Source organism: Hemibagrus wyckioides, linkage group LG06 (assembly GCF_019097595.1).
Source record: "Hemibagrus wyckioides isolate EC202008001 linkage group LG06, SWU_Hwy_1.0, whole genome shotgun sequence".
NCBI classification, from domain to species: Eukaryota; Metazoa; Chordata; class Actinopteri; order Siluriformes; family Bagridae; genus Hemibagrus; species Hemibagrus wyckioides.
Window position 1 is genome coordinate 32,762,158 of NC_080715.1, and position 21,274 is coordinate 32,783,431.

Below are 21,274 nucleotides of genomic sequence, written 5' to 3' on the forward strand. Positions count from 1 at the left end.
GAATATAAAGTCTATTTTGCAAAAAAAAAAAAAAATGGCACGTTTCACAAAGTACACAAAGAATATTTATTATATAGTTTTATACACAACAGGTACTAATATTTATTTTAATTATTATATTATTATACTAATATATATTTTCTCAGTAAATATATTTCTAAAGGTCCTATCGACATGAAATTTTCCACCAGATGTTGGTAACAGCCCATGCAATCCATCCATCCATCCATCCATCCATCCATATATATATACACACACACACTATATATATACTATAATACTGAACCTGAGTGACTGGGAGAGAAGTGGAGAGATTTTTCATTCTAGTAACAGTGTTAGCTCAGTGGTTAAGGTGTTGTAGGACTTCAAATCCCAGTAATTATTGCCCAAATGGTGAGTCCAATGTGGAGAGGAGGAATAAATGGGTTTTTTTTTGTAAATTGATGCTGATGTAAACTTGTAGTAATACTGATCTTAGGATGAAGATCCTAGGTGATCCTACTACATGAGTGGATGTAAAATGGGAGGATTTCAAGGATAAAGAAGAAGATCCTGAAGCTGAGAGAGATGAAGACATGTGATTCAAGTGACGTGATTCAACTAAACACGTTTGTTTCTGGGTAATTAAGCCAGTCTAGTATCTTTTGAATGTTGGAAGCCTAGTAATAATTAAAACCTTTATTTAAAGAAACCCAGTAAAAATTTTTTTTTTTAAAAACCCAGTTTTCATATTATTTTGATTTAATTGGTAAGGTGAGCTGAAATAACATCATAATACTTTAATAAACCTTTCACAATGAACTGTTCAGAGCTTCTGTAAAAACAAACTTTCACAAAGAATATGAATCTTTTAATCTGCAATATTTCTTGAATGAACTGGAATAAAACAATCTCAGCTCTAACTGATCTGATTCACTCTTACAGAGTACTGAAGTGGCAGGATCTTCAGAGAAGATTCTTTACTGCCAACATACAGATATGGAAATAATTTCTCATAAAATGTTTGTGTGAAAGTTGTCACGTGTGTGTTAGTGAGAGGGTTGGAGAATGACAGCTTTCCGCTGTCCCAGTCCAGCTGCACTCTGACCCTCTGGAGTTTCTGTGCTAATGAGAGGAGAGAGGGTGGCTGTGGTGTAGAAGCTGCTCCATATTCACCATTTTTATACCACACACACCAGATTCCACTTCTGGAGTATATCTTCCCCTTCCTCTGAGCAGATTTTGTCATCACACCCACAGTCCACCATTCACAGTCTCCAACTTCAACATCCCAGCAGTGTGCTCCTGAGTAAAAGAGCTCAGAGCCCAGGACACACCAACAAAAATCAAATCTCTCTGGATTATCAGGAGCTTTCTGTTTCTTATCACTGACTTTCACACTGGTCAGTTCATCAGATACAATGAGTTTAGGATGACCAGTGTTGGGGTCCAGAGTTACAGGTGCTGAAACACACACACACACACAGTATAAGAAAATAAAGAGCTACAACAGAAAATCTATTGTCACTGCACAAGCTTTTCCATTTCATTAGCGTCACTTTTTACATTTCATGTCAGTGGAGCTAAGCTAGCTTCAGCATAGCATTTGCATGGAACATAAACAAAAGAAATGATAACTGTAACTACAAAATGAATGAATAAACAAATAACTTTACAGTTTGCTTTGTGCAATTTTTAGGATTACAAATAAAACTGTGTAAAAGTGTGTTCTCTCTCAGTCCGTCTGCTCAAGCATTAAATACTGAACAGCCTGATGATGATAGAAGCATCTCATAATAATAATAATAATAATAATAATAATAATAATAATAATAAAACTATTCAAATTGAACACATGCAATTACTCAAGGAAAGACAGAAAATCTCTTACTGTACTGGACAGTGTCCTGCATCTTCTCCCAGACTCTGAACTTCAGGTTGGCCAGATGTTGTGCCACATGGATCAGTGCTCCTGAAAGCTCCTCTGGATGCTGCAGTGTGCACTGGGCTCTGCAAAAACATTCAGGAGTCAGTGTTGCTGTGGCTTTGGATTCAGAAACACAGAGAAGCAGAGAGACAGGAACCACATCACTCACCTTTTCACTGTGGCCTTGTAGTTCTGGAAAACAACAAAGCACATATCAGTGGATATGATGTCACATTTCAGTGGTGTAAAAATGTGTGTTTGTGATGATGGAAATAATTTCTCACAGTATAAATACTGACTAAATGATCCTCACTTGTAAGAACAGGACGTCCTCAGCTTTCCTCTCCTTTTCTATGGCTCTGATTGTGTCTGAAAGAGACGATATGTCTCTACTCAGCTTCTCAATCATCTCCTTCATCATCTGACTCTTCTGCACCTCTTCCTCTCTCAGTGCAGCGATCCTGACTGCCTCTTCATCTCGTAGAAACTGGTGAAGCTTCTCAAACTGCTCCTTAATCTGATGCTCTGTTTGTTGGGCCTGAATCTGCAGTGAAGAGGAAATCAAATGAAATAGAACTGATTTTACAATGATGGAGAATATAATTCTATCAAAACCATGTTATTGATTGTAACCTTTATATGTTCTGCAGTCCGACTCCAGTTCAGTTTACAGTCTTTAAAGTTCTTCAGTTTCTCCTGCAGGACATTTAGATCAGTTCTGAGCTCCTCCTGAAACAAAACAACACACAACACTCACCTACTGTAATTAGATAACTGATTACAGCATTATTATTATTATACAATTATTAGATTAAATTCGTTCATTTATCCTGCATCAGGGGCAAACTAAAGCTAAAACATTCTCTACAGTATGATATTGTATTAGGGATGAAACAGACCATTCTGTAAATACAGGAATTTACTGCATTATGGAAATACAATATAATACCATTAGATGTACCTGTAAACTATCAGTAAGAGGTTACAGTGCATGACTTAGTCAACCAATGTGGGGATGACCGAGACTGCACAGCTCTTTAAAAAAAAAAGAAGAAGAAAAACCCTGCTATTTCTACAACATTTACTCATTTTGCCTGAAAAGATCAGATGGAAATGTGCACTTCGACATAACGTTCAGGAGAAGTCAATTCCAGCACATATTCAGGACATATTCAGCAGTAAATTCCAGCACATTCCAATTTACTGTGGTTGAACAGCTATAATACGAATCATTTTGTCAGTGTCCAAATATGTATGGACCTAACTTTACTTCTATAAAACAGCAGAACTAACAAATAGACTGACGGCTATCAGGGTTATGACGGCAGTTTCAAAAATGAATCACTACATTATTCTGTATTATAAATCATGCCTGGAGACTAACATTATCAAAATCAGAACTATGGACATCACCAGAGGGATTGCTCTTGGGTATGTTTTGTTTTGGTTTATAACTTACTGTGTGTGTGTGCGCTGTGTTATCTTCTACTTTTCATCTATACGTTACCTTACAGTCTCTTACTGCCTCATCAATGGAGCAGAGTTTGTGGTCAATCTGTTTTCTTGAATCCTGACACACCACACACACCGGCTGTTGATCATCCAGACTGTGTTTCTCACTGTGCAGACTGCAGACTGTTTCAGACCCTGATGAAGAGCTCTGACTTCTCTCCTGTAGGAAAGCCTTACACAGGTTCTTTAAGGCCAAGTTTAAAGGAGGCTGTTTCATGGATGATCTTTTTCTCTGGCTTGTTTACTCTTCCAGTACTTCTGCAAACACCCTTTACACACACTGTGACTGCAGTGCAGAACAACAGGATCCTTGAGGATTTCACAGCACACAGGACAGGAGAAATCCTCCTTGGTAAAATTAGACGCCATTTTCCTTTGTTGATGTTGTTCCTGCTGGTCCAAACTGTAGGAGTTTCACTTTTATTTCTAGGAAAGAAATCACAACATGCTTTTATGTTTATGTTAATCACATGAGCATTATTAGACTGAATTTGTATATAGATGCATTACAAACAATGCGTCTTCTTCTTCTTGTGTTGTTTAAATAGCGGATAGCAGACCAGCTTTGAAGGTGCATATTCCGCCACCTACTGGATTGGAGTATGGAGCGCAACTTGGTTGGTAGCAGTGCGGATTAAATAAGAAAACAATAAAAATTAAATAAATAAAAATAATAAAAACATTTATTCCTGTGACATTCAAATATCTGGATATTTCGTCATTGATTTTGTAATTTCTTCCTTCTAGTATCTCCTTAAGTGTATATTTTTTTAATGCCACAGTCTTTTAGTGATTGAAAAAGCTTGGACCTTTCTATATGTGTTGCAGTGCATTCTAGTAATATGTGCGATACTGTTTCAGGGAGTCCACATTTAATGCAATTTCCATCTTCGTGTTCTTGTATAAATGTTGGTTTATTGATGTATGGCCTGCCTTTCGCCCAATGTGTGCTGGGATGGGCTCCAGCAGACCCCCGTGACCATAATTAGGAATAAAGCGGGTATAGACAATGGATGGATGATGTATGGCCGATTTGTAGTATTGTCAAAATCATGTCCTTTTTGCTGCTTTTAACATGCTTCCTTGCCATCCCCACATTTCTTTGTATTGCATATAGATGTCTTCCTTTTGTTTCCGTGTCCCATATGCTCTGCCATCTCTTTTTCATCTCATATCCAATCAATCCTTTTGTTTCTGCCTTACTCATCCCCACACTGATGTTAATATCTGGTTCTTTTACTGCCTTTCTTGCCAAGTTGTCTGCTTCCTCATTTCCCGTATTCCAACATGTGCTGGTACCCATACAAATCTGATGCTTATGCCTGTCTTCTCAACTTGATGCAATTTTTTGCAGATATTTGATATAAAATATCTTGCCGTGCCGTGGACACCCCGCTTTCTAAACTTTCCAGTGCTGATTTTGAGTCTGTACATATTACAGGGCTTTCCGGCTGTTTTATTCGATTCCACTTTAGAGCTAGTGGGATTGCTATCAGTTCTGTTGAAAAAACACGTATATGGTTTGTTGCACTTTTTGTCATTTTTACTTTGTGCTGAGGAATATAAACTGCTGCAGCTGCTCTGCCTGATCTTGGGTCTTTTGATCCGTCTGTGAATATTTGTGTCGTATTATTGTATGCTTGGTTTATGTACTGTAGAACAATTATATTTGTTGGAAGGTTTTGTACTTTTTTGTGAATTTCTTTGTAAAGTGGATTTCTCATAGTTTTTTTGTTTGTTTGTTTGTTTGTTTATTTTTTAAAATAAGGCTGTGGGAATGTGAACCCAGATACTATTATCATCCCTTATAAAGTGCTTAAGCCAATTGATTTTAAGTGTGCTTTAATACATTAACAATCTCTGACTTGTAATCCTCCATCTACATATTGAAACATTTTCTTTGAGTAGTTCAGCCTTTTTAATGTAATGTGGCCCTTTTCTCCAATCCAGGTTTAATTGGTTGATTGTTTTAGTGGCTGTTATAGAGATGGGTACAGAAGATAAATGCAGGATATATGCATCTAGCTAGACTCTCCAAGTTCTTCCAAAAATGGATAGATCCCTTTGTGTCCACATACTTAGATTAGACTTGCATTTTTCAATTTTACATTTAAGTCTTCGCTGGTAATCATATTTTTTGTATTATAAATGCAAAGAGTTGCTCAAGACAGTTTCAAACACTAACCAGCTGTGTCGAGCATCAGTAGGTAACTTCTTGGTGCCAGATACCACAGCACACCTTCAGGACTGTCTGAACTAGCACAGGTGGTTTTAATGTAATGGCTGATCTATGTGGGAATGTACAATGCATAAAAATGAATAAACTAAAAAACCCTATACACCCATCCATCCATCCATTCATTGTCTATACCTGCTTTATTCCCAATTAGGGTCACGGGGGTCTGATGGAGCCTATCCCAGCACACATTGGGCGAAAGGCAGGGGTACACCCTGGACAGGCCGTCAGTCCATCACAGAGCAAAACCCTATACAATACAATGAAATAAAAACCTATAAAATGCAATGAATTAGTATTGTATAGAGTTTTACTGGAGCATTTATTTAGCAAAAATTTATTTATCTATTTATCTTTAATTTATTTAGACTGCAGAAAAGTGTTGTGGTTACAACCTAAGATTTGCTCCCTTGTGTACAGCTAGAGGGCAGTGTGGCGCAATGGACTGAACTGTACTTTATATCTTAGTAGGGAAGAAGAGAAACCCAGACGGCGGAAATGAGCGAAGGCTTGAATGACGGATCTGTGTTTGGGGCAGTGTCAGGGGAACAGGGGTCGTTTTACATTTTCTAATAGCGCGGATTTACATCTACACAGAATATCTGTAGAGAAGTGTGTGGTTATGACAGATCAGAGATTTATTCAGATGTTTATAATCACCTGTCATCATCGGTAAGCAGCCGATAAACAGGTGTGTTTACAAAACCGTTCTCACATGAAAATGGACCGGAAAACGGGTGTGTCTGGGAGTAGAGCCAGCTGGTCGAACAGTCAGTGTAATATTAATGAACACTTTATTATTTTACATGCATGAGTTTAAAATGCTTAAAGTAAATGTACCTTTCCTTACTGAATCCTAATTTAGAGTTTGATGTGTCCCGGAAGTGATTATTTGATTGTCCTTTAATTACGGAAAATTGATTAAAATGTCATTGGTCATAGGAGCAGCTTATTAGCCTGTTAGTGAGTTTTTGGCTGTGTGTTTCCTCATTTTGTTTCTCATTTCTAATCCTTGTTTGAGAATATATATATATATACAGTATATATTGAAGTGGGTTTTATGAATGATCAGCTTTCTTGAACTTGTGTTACAGAGTCTCCACTTTCTAGTCCATGACCAGACCTCAAAATGGGACAAAGAAGGAGAACTGATGTCCGGTCTCGGGTACCCTGTCCATCTGACACACAGCCCTTCAGTCCACACACACACTCCTCCACAGAGACCCCTCCTGATACACACACACGCTCCTCCAGCATGTCCGGGTGTCATGGATACCTGCAGAGCAGAAAGCACAGCATTTGCATGGTGTCTGACTTCTTCTACCCCAACATGGGTGGTGTGGAGAGCCACATCTACCAGCTCTCACAGTGCCTGATAGAGAAAGGCCACAAGGTGGTGATAGCCACACACGCCTATGGCCACCGGCGTGGAGTGCGCTACCTCACCAATGGACTGAAGGTGTATTACCTCCCCCTTCAGGTCTGTGAGTTTATTATCTGTTTATTATGCTTTATTGCTCTTGTCCCCACAACCGTGCATTTCTATAGCAATCCTAACTTATCTGGTCATGTGCTGATAAGCGTCTGATTTTCTGCCCTGATCAAAGTTTCATGACCTTCTTGCGTGATCTCAAAGGTTTCCATCATATTTCAGGAATAATTCCTGGTGTTACATGTGTTTTGGTAGAGCAGTGGATTTGGCCCAAGTGTAGTGTTTGTCAATATTATGCTAGAAATAAAATACAAAGTTCCCTTAAGATAAAGTGAAATCTGTCAGTAAAACATCTTTACAATTATTACACAGTTATTCATTTTATTCACTTTAATACTACCAGAGATTGAGAATGCTGACTTCTTCCTGTAGGTGATGTATAACCAGTCCACAGCCACCACCTGCTTCCACAGCCTGCCGCTGCTCAGGTGTGTGTTCCTACGTGAGCGTATCACTGTGGTTCATGCCCACAGCTCCTTCTCAGCCATGGCCCATGATGCTCTGTTCCATGCCAAGACCATGGGTCTCAACACTGTGTTCACTGACCACTCGCTATTCGGATTCGCCGACCTCAGCTCCGTGCTGACCAACAAACTGCTTACTGTGACTTTGTGCGACACCAACCACATCGTGTGCGTGTCCTACACCAGCAAGGAGAACACTGTGCTGAGAGCTGCCCTGGACCCCGACATCGTCTCTGTCATCCCCAATGCAGTCGACCCCACCGATTTCACACCTGATCCCAGTTGCCGTGACGAAAGCAAGATAACCGTCGTCGTAGTAAGCCGCTTGGTCTACAGGAAAGGTGGGCAGTGCGTGATATAATAGAGGACTTTTACAGTATGGGAGTGTGTGCGGTGATGGATTGATGGATTTGTCCATCTCTGTTTACAGGAATTGACCTGCTGGGAGGAATCATCCCAGAGCTGTGCGCCAAGCATCCGGATCTCTGCTTTCTGATTGGTGGAGAAGGTCCTAAGCGCCTCGTTCTAGAAGAAGTTAGAGAGAAATATCAGCTTCATGACAGGTAAGGAAGTCGTGTCCTGTGTTTCTCTGCTGTATTTACCGTTCCTCTGGACTGGACATGAGTGCAAGTGACCAGTATCAGGTGTTTTCTAGCTCTGGTATTCAGGCCTCACTCCTCTTCACATTTTTTTTTTTTGTTTCTCACATCATCTATCTAAATCAAGTTTATTTAGCAGGAATAGGAGAATTAAAAATGGATTTGCCCGGGGCAGCACAAAACTCTAGTGCACACTATCGATAGTCATTTCCTGTAGCTGGTTAGCGAGTATAACACTATAATGAAGTATATCTTCCAAGTGATAAGTACTGACAGAATAATTGGCTAAGCTAAAACACAATTTAACAACCAGTATTTAAAAAAAAAGTATTTCTGCTTATATTCACAATTCCAGAAACTTTTATAAATGCAGAATAAACAGCTGTTGTCGTGTGGAAAGTTGATTAGAGTAGTATATTAAACACACCCTGTGTGTATGCATGATGGAATTGTGTCCCTAGGGTGCGTCTGCTGGGGGCTCTGGATCACAAGGATGTACGGGATGTGCTGGTGCAAGGTCATATCTTCCTGAACACATCATTAACTGAGGCCTTCTGCATGGCCATCGTAGAGGGAGCCAGCTGTGGCCTGCAGGTCAGTCTGTGTACTTATGACTGATGTGTGTACTGGTACAGCATACACTTGTATGAAGCATAGAGAGGTTTCTAGAGAGAACAATGAAGTGTAGTTTATGTTTTTCTTTAGTGATTGTGTCTGTGTGTGTGTGTGTAGGTGGTGAGCACTCGTGTTGGAGGTATCCCAGAGGTTCTCCCTGATGAGTTGGTGACTCTGTGTGAGCCGACGGTCAGCTCCCTTTGTGTTGGCTTGGAAAAGGTCATCGCCAAGCAACGTGCAGGCGAGGTGCCCTCACCTGCATCCATCCACCGGCAGGTCCAAACTCTCTACACCTGGAGAAATGTCGCTGAGCGCACAGAAAAGGTGTGTGTGCCTGTGAATCACATTTTATAAACCGTCCTATGATGTGATAATCATGATAATTATTGGAATAGAATTTTTGATTGTTCCTTATGACATTTCTAGAAATGTTATTGTTTCTGTGTGTTGAAAGGTGTATGACCATGCGTGCGGGCAGCCAGTTCTGCCCTTACCTACTCGACTACGGAGGCTGCGCTCTCACTGCGGCGCAGTCGCGGGCTCTATATTCTCCTTTGTGGCCGTCATTGACTTCCTCTTCCTTCTATTGCTGCAATGGCTTTGGCCCGATGACCTCATGGATGTTGCTCTGGATGCGACAGGGCCGGCTGGTCATTATCAGCAGGGCTTTGGAAAGGAAGAGAGTAAAGACCTGAATGCAGCACGGTGTGCTGTTGCTGATACAAGACAGTTAAAGTGTTAGTGTGATCAGCTTCTGATATCTGGAACCATGTTTTATCCTCCAGAGATTCTAAACAAGTTTACATTCCAGTGAAAGTGTCTGATGCAACTGTGATCAACTTCTTTATTTCACAAAATCTCTGTAATACATCTGATCTTGGTCCAGAAGACTAAATGCATCCATCCTCATTTATTAAAACACTATAACATACTCTGTGTTGTTTCTTTCTTTCAGCCAGTGATAAATGGCACCAAAACCCTGACCACTGCCTACATTTTTGTTTATATTCTGCCTAAGCCGATATATTTTAACTTTTATTGTTTATAGAGAATGTATATTTAAATGAGTCAAAGACATTTTAAATATTTTATCAGAGTACTGTTAATGAACTGGAAGCAAGCAACATGGCAGCATGTCTTCATCCTTCATTTTTATGGCAGATCATCTTTCATGTAGAACAGAGGCTGATCTGTGACAACGTAGATATACTGCTTATATATGTACCGGATAATTCAATTCAGTTTATTTGTGTAGCAATTTCTACAATGGATACTGTCTTAAAGCAGCTTTACAGAAGTCTAGAAACAAAAAAAAATATTTAAAGAAATATAAAGTTACTATTTATCTCTAATATTTATCCCTAATGAGAAGCCTGAGGTGACGGTGGTGAGGAAAAACTCCCTGAGATGATCTGAGGAAGAAACCTTGAGAGGAACCAGGCTCAGAAGGGAACCTCATCCTCATCTGCATGACACTGAACAGTAAATAATATAAATATAAATATAAATAATGTCCATTCTTCAGCATCTTCAACATTATATTCACGTGGAATTGTGCAACCAAGAGCTGCTGAGGAACTGACAGGTCAGTGTAGTTCCTGAGTTTGTTATAGATTCCTTCCTGATGAGGCTGAATGATGCAACAGCAGTTTAAAGACAATATGGTCAAAGATAATCAATGGCCAAGGGTGCGTTACACTGTTCTTATGCATGATATGGAGGTACAGACCCACCTGATGTAAAATATAAGGTAATTTCCTCTGCAGATTGCATTAAAATCATGTAAAGCACACCTGGCCGAGGATGATCATGTGGATAGGCATGGTCATTTGTCTACATTAAAAAGCTGAATGTTTGCAGTGCTAAATCTTCTGTAAGGATAAAAATAACACTTAATTGTCATGGCTCTGGAACTCTGGCTGCTCTAAATCATACACAGACAAAGTGAGACAAGATTACATTTATTTGAATTCAATTTATTTGTAATAAATATAGTTATTTGAGAGAGAGAGAGAGAGAGAGAGAGAGAGAGAGAGAGAGAGAGAATGTGTATGTGTGTGAATTACCTACTTCTGTGCCTTGTCTCTACTAATAAAGGAACTGTTAGTATAACTACTTAAAATTAAAATTTATTTCATTTATCATCATGGCCGTATTCCCCATATAGGATTTGACATGCAAAAATCATCCTTTTAGCTAAATAAGGTAATTATGGAAATGTTTAAAATATCTGTTTATGCAATGGAAACTGTATGTTACTATGATTACAATTCTTTATAATCAGCACATTAATTTATTTACCACTTACCATTTGAACACTCACTGACCAGCCAATCAGCAGACAGTATTCAGACAGTCTATGGTATAAAATTACATTATTTGAAAGTGCAACAGGCGTACAGTTGTTGTTGTTGTTGTTGTTCTTTAGGCTGCTCCCTGTTCTGAGTTGCCACAGTGGTTCATTTGGTCCACATGTTTCGATGTGGTACAGGTTTTACACTGGGCACTCTTCCTGACTCAACCCTCCCATTTTATCTGGGCTTGGGAGCGGCTCTGAGAGCTAACTCCTCAGAGGCAGCAGGTCTACAGTATACTTGACAATTTCTGTTACACCTTCAGTGTGTTGTGATTGTTATATGCTTCACTGGGCACGCTGATACAAAGAGTGTCTTCTCTGGTTTACAGACGTAAAATAATATTTAGATGGCAGATTACACTATGTAACAAATTTTTACTTTTTTCTTGTTCCTGGAAAAAATAAGTCTTATTTCCCCATTCTTTGTAATCCAAATAAAGAGAAAAAAACCCCATCTTAGCCATGAAAGTTTGGGTTTGAACCCTGGGCAATGGGATTCTCAAATCCTCATATTTCTTTAAACATGTGAAAAAGAGCAAAATTATACTTTCCAAAAAACCTCTTGAAACTTTGAAAATGTACTATAACTACCTTTAGAAATGAAGTAGAACTCTCTGGGATGTTTCTGATAGCCACCCATTTTTCTAGAATCATCCAGAAATTTCAGGAAAAAAACCAAGAAATTTGGAGAAAAGCAAAGTCTCTTTTTCTGGAATATTCTAGAACTTTGTGGCATGTTTTTAGAGCGATTTAGATTTTTCAAGAACTTTCTAGATTATTTGGAATGTCCTGGATAGAATATTCCAGAATTTTCTATTCATTTCTGTAACTGGGCTAATTTTGAGGGCTAACCCAAACTTCAAGGGGCTTAATGGCTATTTTTTTTTTTTAAATCATTTTCCATCAAGAGTAATTCTCATTCACTAACCACTAATCGTGTTACATAGTGTTATCTGTATTTCTCTAAAAATGCACGATAAGTAGTCTGGTAAATAGAATAGTGTTAGTATTTACCCGTTTGTTTAGATTCATTATTTTCACTTACTAAGCACAAAACAAATGCACAGGTACAGAATTTCCATATGTTTTAGCTTTTCCACCACAAAAGAGGAAGCATTTCCATTTTCTTTTTTGTCACATTCAATCAACTTCAGTAAGTGTATTATACTGGTCAAGGTGATGTTGTGATGGCAGCATGGAGCAACATGAAGATCTCTGTCTAATTGGAGGAATTTAACCTGATATATCTATCTGCTCTCTGTTCACAACACCTCATAACTGACTTCCACACAGTGGAACAGGATGTAGTGAACTTTGTTTACACTGGATGTTGGACTGTCTTCTCAAACAACTCACTGTGGATGAGCTTGTGGATACAACATTGTGTTTTGAATTAATTATCTATGAGCCCTCACTGACATACATCACTACAGTGTGTGGTCAAAATAAGTGTATTAGCATAGTGGCCCCTACTTTTATATTTAAACTTTACTTCTTAATAAACAGAGATCTTCTTGATAAATATCTAATCTGAGACCATTATAAGGATTTAACATCTTTATTAAATAATTGCTATAAGGAAAATGATTGAACCCTAAAACTTTATCTAATGCAGCATTGACCTCCATATGATCTACACAGAACCACAAAGGTCTGGTTCAGGGACCGAGAATTCTTCTCCAAGGCATACCTTTACACATATCACCTAAAACATACTAATCTTTTTATACAAGTTTTCACAATCATACACTCCACAAATCTCCAAGCTGTAATGGATGAAAAGCTTTAATTAAAAAATACACATTCACAATTTGTTGGTCTTCCAGTTTTCAGAACCTACTACGTAAGCAAGCAAGAACTAAACGTAATGTTAATTAGGAAAAAGAAAGACCTTTGCCACGATTGAAAATCATTTCATTCAGAGGATTTAATTAAAAATAATACCTGGTTCAGCTGAACTGATTCAGTCTCACAGAGCACTGGAGTGGGAGGATTTTTATAGCATGCGCTTTACAACCCACAACAAGAAATGGCCGTAATTTCTCGTTAAATCTCTGTGTGAAAGTGTGTATATGTGTGTTAGTGAGAGGCTCAATGAATGACAACTCTCCTACATCCCAGTCCACCTGCACTCTGATCCTCTGGAGTTTCTGTGCTATTGAGAGGAGAGAGTCTGGGTGTGGTGTAGAGCATGCTTTATACTGACCATTCTTATACCATACACAACACACTCCATGTCTGGAGAATATATCTCCCTGCCTCTGAGCAGATTCTGTCATCACACCAACAAACCAGACTGTACAATTTTGTATTTCAACATCCCAGCAGTGTGTCCCCGAATTAAAGCCCTCAGAGCCCAGGATGGACAAGCAATCATCAAATCTCTCAGGATTGTCAGGAAGCCTTTGTATGTTGTCACTGCATCTCACACTGGTCAGATCGTCAGACAGAATAAGGAAGGGGTCGGCAGTGTTGGGGTCCAGAGTTATGGGTGCTGTAAAAGAAGACACATATGTGTTATATATTCAGAGGGCGCAAAGGTTTGAGACTGCTGGTATAAATATATTTTCAAGACATACAAGGTCACTGTCATACACACTCATTTCTGATGTATAGATAATTCTATGTCTCTCTCCTAAACCTTGCAATATATCTTTCAATAAAAATGATTCCCATCATAGACATGTTGTATGTGCTTACACTTTGGCTTCCTTCGTGAACATTTATAAAATTCTGATTATTTGGTATAAAACAAGATTGTTGCTCTAGAACAAGTGCAATTGGGTGAGAATCTCCTCACCTGGCAACCCTGTAATTAGCTCTCCTGCCTTCCACTCCTCCTTTCTTAATAAAACATTTTATGTGTTGATATTTGACAGACAAATGTTGTTCAATACTAATTATCAAATTAAAAATTGGGGATCTGTCCCATCAGTCAGTATGGAGAAGGTGGCACTGATGTGCTTTTACACACACAAACAGAAATAAAGGGAATGACTCATACTGTATTGGACAGTGTCCTGCATCTTCTCCCAGACTCTGAACTTCAGGTTGGCCAGATGTTGTGCCACATGGATCAGTGCTCCTGAAAGCTCCTCTGGATGCTGCAGTGTACACTGGGCTCTGCAAAAACATTCAGGAGTCAGTGTTGCTGTGGCTTTGGATTCAGAAACACAGAGAAGCAGAGAGACAGGAACCACATCACTCACCTTTTCACTGTGGCCTTGTAGTTCTGGAAAACAACAAAGCACATATCAGTGGTTATGATGGACATTTTTACACCACTGAAATGTGACATTTGTGATGATGGAAAGCAGTTTTACTTTCTCGCAGTATAAATACTGACTAAATGATCCTCACTTGTAAGAACAGGACGTCCTCAGCTCTCATCTCCTCTTCTATGGCTCTGATTGTGTCTGAAAGAGATGATATGTCTCTGCTCAGCTTCTCAATCTTCTCCTTCATCATCTGACTCTTCTGCTCCTCTTCCTCTCTCAGTGCAGCGATCCTGACTGCCTCTTCATCTCGTAGAAACTGGTGAAGCTTCTCAAACTGCTCTTTAATCTGACGCTCTGTGTGTTTGGCCTGAATCTGCAGTGAAGAGGAAATCACATGAAATAGAACTGATTATTTGATGATGGAAACTATAATTATAATATCACGTATTGTTCATTCTAACCTTTATATATTCTGCAGTCTGACTCCACTTCAGTTTACTGAAGAGAGCAGAATTCAGTGTAAACTCTCTAAGATCAGTTTTCATTTTGGATGAAACTGTATTACTGAGTAATATACTGTAATAAACACTTATTTTCAGTAACTGCTACATTTATAGCAGAAATATAATTTACTTCTGAATTAAATGTACATGGTTTAGCTCTGTATTGTATGTGGTGTGTGTGTGTGTGTGTGTGTGTGTGTGTGCAGTGTTAGGTAATGTAATAGGTTACAGATTACAAGTTACTCTGTTTAAAATGTAATTTGTAAAATGTAAGCAGTTTAACTTTTCAATTACTTTATAAAAGTAAAGTAACTGATTACATTTGATTACTTAAGTTTCTAACGGATATTTTCAACGAAATCATTTCCAAACATTTATCCCAGGCAGGATTAACCTTACAGTAGTATTCAACTCTGTTTACTGTTAGAATTTTAAATCTTTCATCACTTGAATTCAGATTATATTGATTTAATTTTAAGCACAGCCACAAAACCAGACTTCATAACAAAAATTGTTTAATACTGTTTCAAATCATATCTTTGCATAGCTATGACAGGACACACTGGCAAGTAACAATGCCCTGAAAAAAAACATAATCTGAAAAGAGTCATCATAAGGTACGCTACAGTGCTAAAATAACTAAGTTATATTAGATCTGACATTACCAACACATTTTCAAGGAGGAAAAGTGTGAGCTATATATTTTCTGTCAAAGTGTTCATAAATAGAAGTGTGCCTGGTAAAGGCAGCTAGCAGCAGGGACGATTTTAGGATTTTCATTTAAGGGGGGCTCAGTCCCCAATGAGGGTATAATAGAATAAATAAATAAATAAATAAATAAATAAATAAATAAATACATAAATAAAATAAAATAAAATAAAATAAAATAAAATAAAATAAAATAAAATAAAATAAAATAAAGGTTTGACTAACAGGGTGGGATGGTAAACTTAATGCAGCATTCCACTGTATTGCATAGATGTGTATAACATTTGTGTACTGAACAAGCCAAATACGAGTCTTCCTGATCTCTCTCTCTCTGTCTCTCTCACACACACACACACACACTCACACACACTTGCCCCCTGACCCTCGCTCTGTAACGCTGCGGTCTGCGGATTGAAGAACGCGCTGAAAGACGGGAGGAGCCGAAATCTGCCGGAGTTTTCATATGAAATGTAAAGGGGACTGAGGAGATCACTTATTCGTGTACAGTTTATGGACAATCGCAGAATTTTAGGGGGCTTTAAAATGGCCTAGCGACGCCCATGACTAGCAGACTAGCTAATTTGTTCTGAATGTTATGAATACAGGTCTTGAGTACTCTATGGGCTCGATGAATGCGCAGGCGCGTTTCCACATAGCAGCTACAGTAAATCAACTGACCACTCCGTCACTTTTTATTAAACAGAAACGAGTAATATATCATTCCAAACTAAAGGGTCTGTTTTTATTTCTGTACACTCACAATAATGACAAAAATTTTACATTTTAAATATATTATAAAATAAAGAAAGGCTAGGTTACATACCTGCAGATGCTTCCTCAGGTTCAACATTGAAGCCTTTGATGTCGAAAGCATTTTAACAGCCGGCAAACAAATTTTGCACTGAACTGTTATATTTGCCCCTTATTGGATTTTAGGATGAAATTATTTTTAAATTTCCAGGACTGAAATGCATTTTTATCACTCGCCATGGTGGTAACTCTCAGACAGTGTATTAGCCTAAAGCTAATTAATGTGGATTAATGTAATTGGCAGAAGCGCCGCAAATTCAAACCAGAGAACCAATCAAAAGCATCAGAATAGCACCGCTTTAACAAACTCTAACAACAAATTAATATTTATTCAACATATACTATTTTTTTAAAGAATTCAGATGTAACTCTATTTGTAATCTTTAACATTTTCATAAGTATCTGTAATTTTAATTACATATTTTTCTAAGTAACTGTAACGAGTTACTGTTACATTTATTTTGTAATTAAGTTACGTAACGCCGTTACATGTAACTAGTTACTCCCCAACACTGTGTGTGTGTGTGTTTATATATATATATATATATATATATATATATATATATATATATATATATATATATATATACAGTATGTGTGTGTGTTTGTATGTGTTAAAACTTATCCCCAGTTTTTATACAGTAGAGTTAGTTTAGCTTCCTGTTTTTTCCCCAGTATTTTTCTGCACAGCTTTGTACACAAAACTTCCTCTAATCGGTCAATAGAGCACAAAATGTTTAGATTCAGACATGACTGGAAACCGTTAATGGCCTTTTTGATTAAATTCATTAAACATAATTAAACTTAAACAGGTGCTGTGTTCATCTCGACTCCTTCATAGTGACTGTGTATAAACAGAGCATTTGTGATTTAAGACATTTGATTTGAGTCTTTAAGGAAACACATCGTTCCTACTGAAACATGAAGGTTATTGATCTTATCAGTTTAAATAATGCACTGACTTTTTATTGTCCTTTATCTTTAGACAACAATAAATAAGTTCATGCTAATCCTCTCTTATTTTGGTGCAGAATTGAGATAAAACTGTATTTTATATCCAGAATGTATCTATACACAACACAACATATCAATCTATATATATATATATATATAGAGAGAGAGAGAGAGAGAGAGAGAGAGAGATAAAAGATAGTAGGGACAACAGCTATATTAAAAAAAAATAAATAAAACTAGAGTTAGCTTAAAAGATAACGGTCAGGGTGGGAGACTCTGGACATCAGGACTAAAAACCCAAACACGCCTGATAATGCAGGCATTCTCCAGTCAAGGCTGAACAGAGGAGCCTCGTTAACACACTCTTCTCACCTTGTCTAACGGCTTTCACACACACACACAATATGGGCAAAGTCTGGGCAGTGAATTTAATGTCTATGTAAATAGATTTAAAGACATGTAAATGATCAGGGTTATACGAAAGAAACAGTGACTGGTTCATATTTAAGAAGAACTCCTGCTTTATTTCATTCAAAAACTCATTTACATAGTTGTGCAAAAGTTTAGATGTGTGTGTTTTTTTCTTCAACATCAGGTTCTTCAACATTTTTGTTTGTGTGTGTGTGTGTGTGTGTGTGTTTCAATAGACTGATGTGTGCATTTGCATGTTAACTGGTGGGAGGTACAGTTTTGTCAGGGGGAGTGTGTGATATTGTGAAGGCCATATAACACTCTCTCACCAGACTGAACAGATCAGTCCTTTGTTTCTGCAGGGCACAACTTGTAGTGAGCCTTTTAAAGACGTCTGGAAGATGGCTGCTGCTCATGCTGAGGTGTGTGTTTGGAATGAACCCTGGCAGCAAGTGTTTCAGGTGTATGGAGGACGGGTGTGTAACACTCTCATGGAAGGTGAGTTTGATCTTTTAAAGTATATCTAAATGTTTTTTTTCTTGGGTTTGTGGTCAGTGGGACTTGCAAGTATGCATGTTATAGTGTGTCTGGGTGTGTGTTAATATCTTGGTGTAGGCCAAATGTCTTTTTCGGACTTTTGGGTGGTTCTCACAAAGAAAATGTTTTCATTTACAAAACCAACAGCTTGAATAAAAACTAGAAGAAGAGTCAAACGGGGTCCTTAGGTCAGGGTTAGGTCTAGGTGTAGTCCTAGCATTAATGAGCTGTATTAATAATTATAACAATGGTGTGTGTTTGTGTGATTAAGGGTCTTTGGCAGACAGAACTCCCCTCCATGATGCAGCTTTGCATGGCCGGTTACTTCCACTTAAGAAGCTCCTGTCTCAGGTAGAGTATGGCACACACAGTTTGAATCTCTAAGTGATGTGAGTTCACCTAGGAGAAAACTTTTTGTATTTAATGCTGCTCCAATGCTTGTGTTTGCACAGGGGATACATGTTGATGTGGTCACTCTGGATGGGATCACTCCATTACACGAGGCCAGTCTAGGAGGCCATTTTGCCTGTGCTAAACTGCTGCTGGAACTGGGGGCTGATGTATGTCCAGAATTACCTGAATATATTTCCTAGTCAGAAATACAAGTGTATGCATATGAACACGTTAATATCAGTATACATATCTTCCCTCAGGCTAACGCCATGTCCGTCAGTGGAGCCACACCGATCTTCAACGCATGCTTCAGCGGTAACACGGCTCTTCTCAGACTCCTTCTAAAGTACAGCTCTGTCCATCACCCAGCTCACCTAAGGAGTTCACCTATCCATGCTGCTGCAAAACAAGGTGTGTTTATTCACATAACTACATATTATTACCACTTCCATTGTCCATATTACAACTATTACTGACCACAACACAAACACAGGCATGTAACAGTGTGACCTTTATTATATTATACATGTTATGTGAAGGATATGACATTTCAGAACTGCTGTACTCTACATTTACAGCTCAACAAGCCATACATGTGAAGGTCACTTAAAATGCCATTGCTAAAATTCTGAAACATTTGGGAAGTAAATTTTCTGAACAGAACCAAACATAGACCAAGCCATAATAGTTTATTCTGTAAGATGAAATATTATTTGGGTTTATAATTTTTTTTCTTTCTTTAATCACATCTTCTCCTTCACCCTCACTTTCCTCACTTTTTAAAAAAAAAAATCTTACAAATTCATTATAAAATATTTTACAATATCACAACATGCATATTTAACATGCTTATATACAATCACACCAACACAACTAACAAAAAAATATTGTTTATTCCATATGCACATTGTGTAGTGTATGTACAACACGTTCAGCTAGAAGTCCTCTCTTTCTGCCAAAATGCAAGCACAGTATAATGATCGGTCAGGACAGCCTGCACTGTCTCCATACCTAGTGCATCCTAGATGATAATAGACCAGCAGACTGTGTTTAACTCAGTGTTGATAAATCTGCCATTAGGGATCTTTATTGTTTCTTTAGATTCATTATGTGAAAGTGTGTGTGTGTGTGTCTGATTATCTTTCAGGTCACACAGCTTGTGTGGAGCTGCTGCTATCGTATGGGATGGACGCTGATCTGGAGTTGGAAGAAGCAGGCACACCGCTTTACTGTGCGTGTGAAACCAGGAGCACAGAGTGTGTACAGAGCCTTCTAATCTCAGGTCTTACACACACACACGTCTGCTTGCATACACACAGACATAGATTCTTAGGACCCTGGAAACACAGGCACCATGGATCATGAACCTTATGGTTCTTAAGTTAGTTTCCTGATATTTAGATCTTCCAGGATTTAGATGTAGATCTTTTCCTGAGGTTTAGATCTTCCAAGACTGGTGTAGCTCTGCTCTGTAGCTCTGACAATGTTGTTATTAAAAAATAATAAGCCTGTTATTACCCTTCTGAGACTAAAACTATATTGCACAAAATGTAAATTACAGTTTTTAAGTGTTTAATACAGACTTATCTGGGAATTATTTCAAAGTGATTCTGTATAGTTAAGCCATATGTTTTGAGAAAGGGTCTGGTGATTTAGACACACAATTAGCTCAGTGTAAATGAATTCAATTAATGTTCTATTATTATACTCTGTAATTTGTATCCTGTTGACTTAGGTGCAGATGTGCAGTGTGGGCGAGGTCTTGACACACCACTGCACGCTGCGGTTCGAGTGGGTGGAGCCAAGGAGGTGGTGCTGTTGCTGGAGCATGGGGCTGATGGGAAATGTAGGAATTCAGAAGGCATGACACCTCTGGACCTGGCTACAGACGACAGCATCCAGCATCTACTGCAGACAGCAGGCAAGAGCACACACACACACACATTATTACAGATGGAGTGAACATCACAGCTATATTACAGAAACACTAATGTGTCTTTGTCTTATGCTGTAGGTCCATGGTCTCTGTCACAGATGAGCCGGTTGAGTATTCGTCGTTCCTTGGGACAGAAAAGATTAAACAGAGCGAGAGTTCTTCAGTTACCACAAATTTTACACAATTATATTCTGTATCAGTAACACACACACACACACACACAAACACACACACACACACTTTATGTTTACTGTAACAGCTACAAAGATTACACAATTTTTGCAAATGGACAAAGCTTTCTGAATATGGAAATATTTCTAATAAATGCTTTATATTCCTCTAATATTCATCTAGTACTGGTCTGGTAATTTAATGTGAAAAACAAATGCCTATCATCATCATCATCATCATCATTATTATAAAATTATTAATATAAAATTTTTATAAAATGAACAGCAGATGGCGACATACTAATACAGATCACAGAGAGAGCGAGAGAGAGAGAGAGAGAGAGAGAGAGAGAGATTAATTGGAGATTTCTTCTGCAGTTAGGAACACTACACCTACACAGATCCCCAAAGACACACAGTCTGCGCAAAAAGCCTTTCTCAGTGGTGATGCATG

The 21,274-nt window shown here is 38.3% G+C and overlaps 3 protein-coding genes and 1 pseudogene across 6 annotated transcripts; 2 read left to right on the forward strand and 2 right to left on the reverse strand.

Annotated features, from left to right (window-relative positions):
* Positions 1 to 19: 19 nt before the first annotated feature.
* Positions 20 to 3,966, reverse strand: LOC131354664 (zinc-binding protein A33-like; annotated as a pseudogene).
* Positions 3,967 to 6,116: 2,150 nt separating this feature from the next.
* piga (phosphatidylinositol glycan anchor biosynthesis, class A) lies at positions 6,117 to 9,745 on the forward strand. 4 transcript variants are annotated; one of them, XM_058392593.1, is made up of 7 exons: positions 6,117 to 6,430; positions 6,749 to 7,134; positions 7,519 to 7,951; positions 8,041 to 8,173; positions 8,671 to 8,803; positions 8,942 to 9,148; positions 9,279 to 9,745. In XM_058392593.1, the coding sequence occupies exons 2-7, from the start codon at positions 6,784 to 6,786 to the stop codon at positions 9,564 to 9,566; spliced, it is 1,545 nt and encodes a 514-aa protein (XP_058248576.1). In that variant the 5' UTR covers positions 6,117 to 6,430; positions 6,749 to 6,783; the 3' UTR covers positions 9,567 to 9,745. The 4 variants fall into 4 exon arrangements, with proteins under 4 accessions (XP_058248576.1, XP_058248575.1, XP_058248577.1 ...); XM_058392592.1 differs by having other exon boundaries at positions 6,117 to 6,424; XM_058392594.1 differs by having other exon boundaries at positions 6,117 to 6,391.
* A 3,333-nt stretch (positions 9,746 to 13,078) lies between these two features.
* LOC131353827 (zinc-binding protein A33-like) lies at positions 13,079 to 14,943 on the reverse strand. Its single transcript, XM_058390902.1, has 5 exons — positions 14,860 to 14,943; positions 14,541 to 14,771; positions 14,390 to 14,412; positions 14,185 to 14,303; positions 13,079 to 13,674 (listed from the first exon to the last, which is right to left on the reverse strand). The coding sequence occupies exons 1-5, from the start codon at positions 14,941 to 14,943 to the stop codon at positions 13,130 to 13,132; spliced, it is 1,002 nt and encodes a 333-aa protein (XP_058246885.1). The 3' UTR covers positions 13,079 to 13,129.
* A 3,177-nt stretch (positions 14,944 to 18,120) lies between these two features.
* On the forward strand, positions 18,121 to 20,907 carry asb11 (ankyrin repeat and SOCS box containing 11). The gene is made up of 7 exons (XM_058392608.1): positions 18,121 to 18,282; positions 18,593 to 18,672; positions 18,774 to 18,881; positions 18,975 to 19,125; positions 19,862 to 19,996; positions 20,450 to 20,635; positions 20,729 to 20,907. The coding sequence occupies exons 1-7, from the start codon at positions 18,186 to 18,188 to the stop codon at positions 20,851 to 20,853; spliced, it is 882 nt and encodes a 293-aa protein (XP_058248591.1). The 5' UTR covers positions 18,121 to 18,185; the 3' UTR covers positions 20,854 to 20,907.
* Positions 20,908 to 21,274: the final 367 nt, after the last annotated feature.

Bases quoted from the DNA above. Each gene is read 5' to 3' on its own strand.
- LOC131353827 (XM_058390902.1), bottom strand. From the start codon at position 14,943: ATGAAAACTGATCTTAGAGAGTTTACACTGAATTCTGCTCTCTTCAGT. The intron at 14,413-14,540 runs GTGAGGATCATT...GTTGTTTTCCAG, and splicing joins AGGACGTCCTGTTCTTACAA to AACTACAAGGCCACAGTGAA. The intron at 13,675-14,184 runs GTATGAGTCATT...CTTCTTTTACAG, and splicing joins GCAGGACACTGTCCAATACA to CACCCATAACTCTGGACCCC.
- piga (XM_058392593.1), top strand. From the start codon at position 6,784: ATGGGACAAAGAAGGAGAACTGATGTCCGGTCTCGGGTACCCTGTCCA. The intron at 7,135-7,518 runs GTCTGTGAGTTT...TTCTTCCTGTAG, and splicing joins TGTATTACCTCCCCCTTCAG to GTGATGTATAACCAGTCCAC. The intron at 8,804-8,941 runs GTCAGTCTGTGT...GTGTGTGTGTAG, and splicing joins GAGCCAGCTGTGGCCTGCAG to GTGGTGAGCACTCGTGTTGG.
- asb11 (XM_058392608.1), top strand. From the start codon at position 18,186: ATGGCTGCTGCTCATGCTGAGGTGTGTGTTTGGAATGAACCCTGGCAG. The intron at 18,283-18,592 runs GTGAGTTTGATC...TGTGTGATTAAG, and splicing joins GTGTAACACTCTCATGGAAG to GGTCTTTGGCAGACAGAACT. The intron at 20,636-20,728 runs GCAAGAGCACAC...CTTATGCTGTAG, and splicing joins GCATCTACTGCAGACAGCAG to GTCCATGGTCTCTGTCACAG.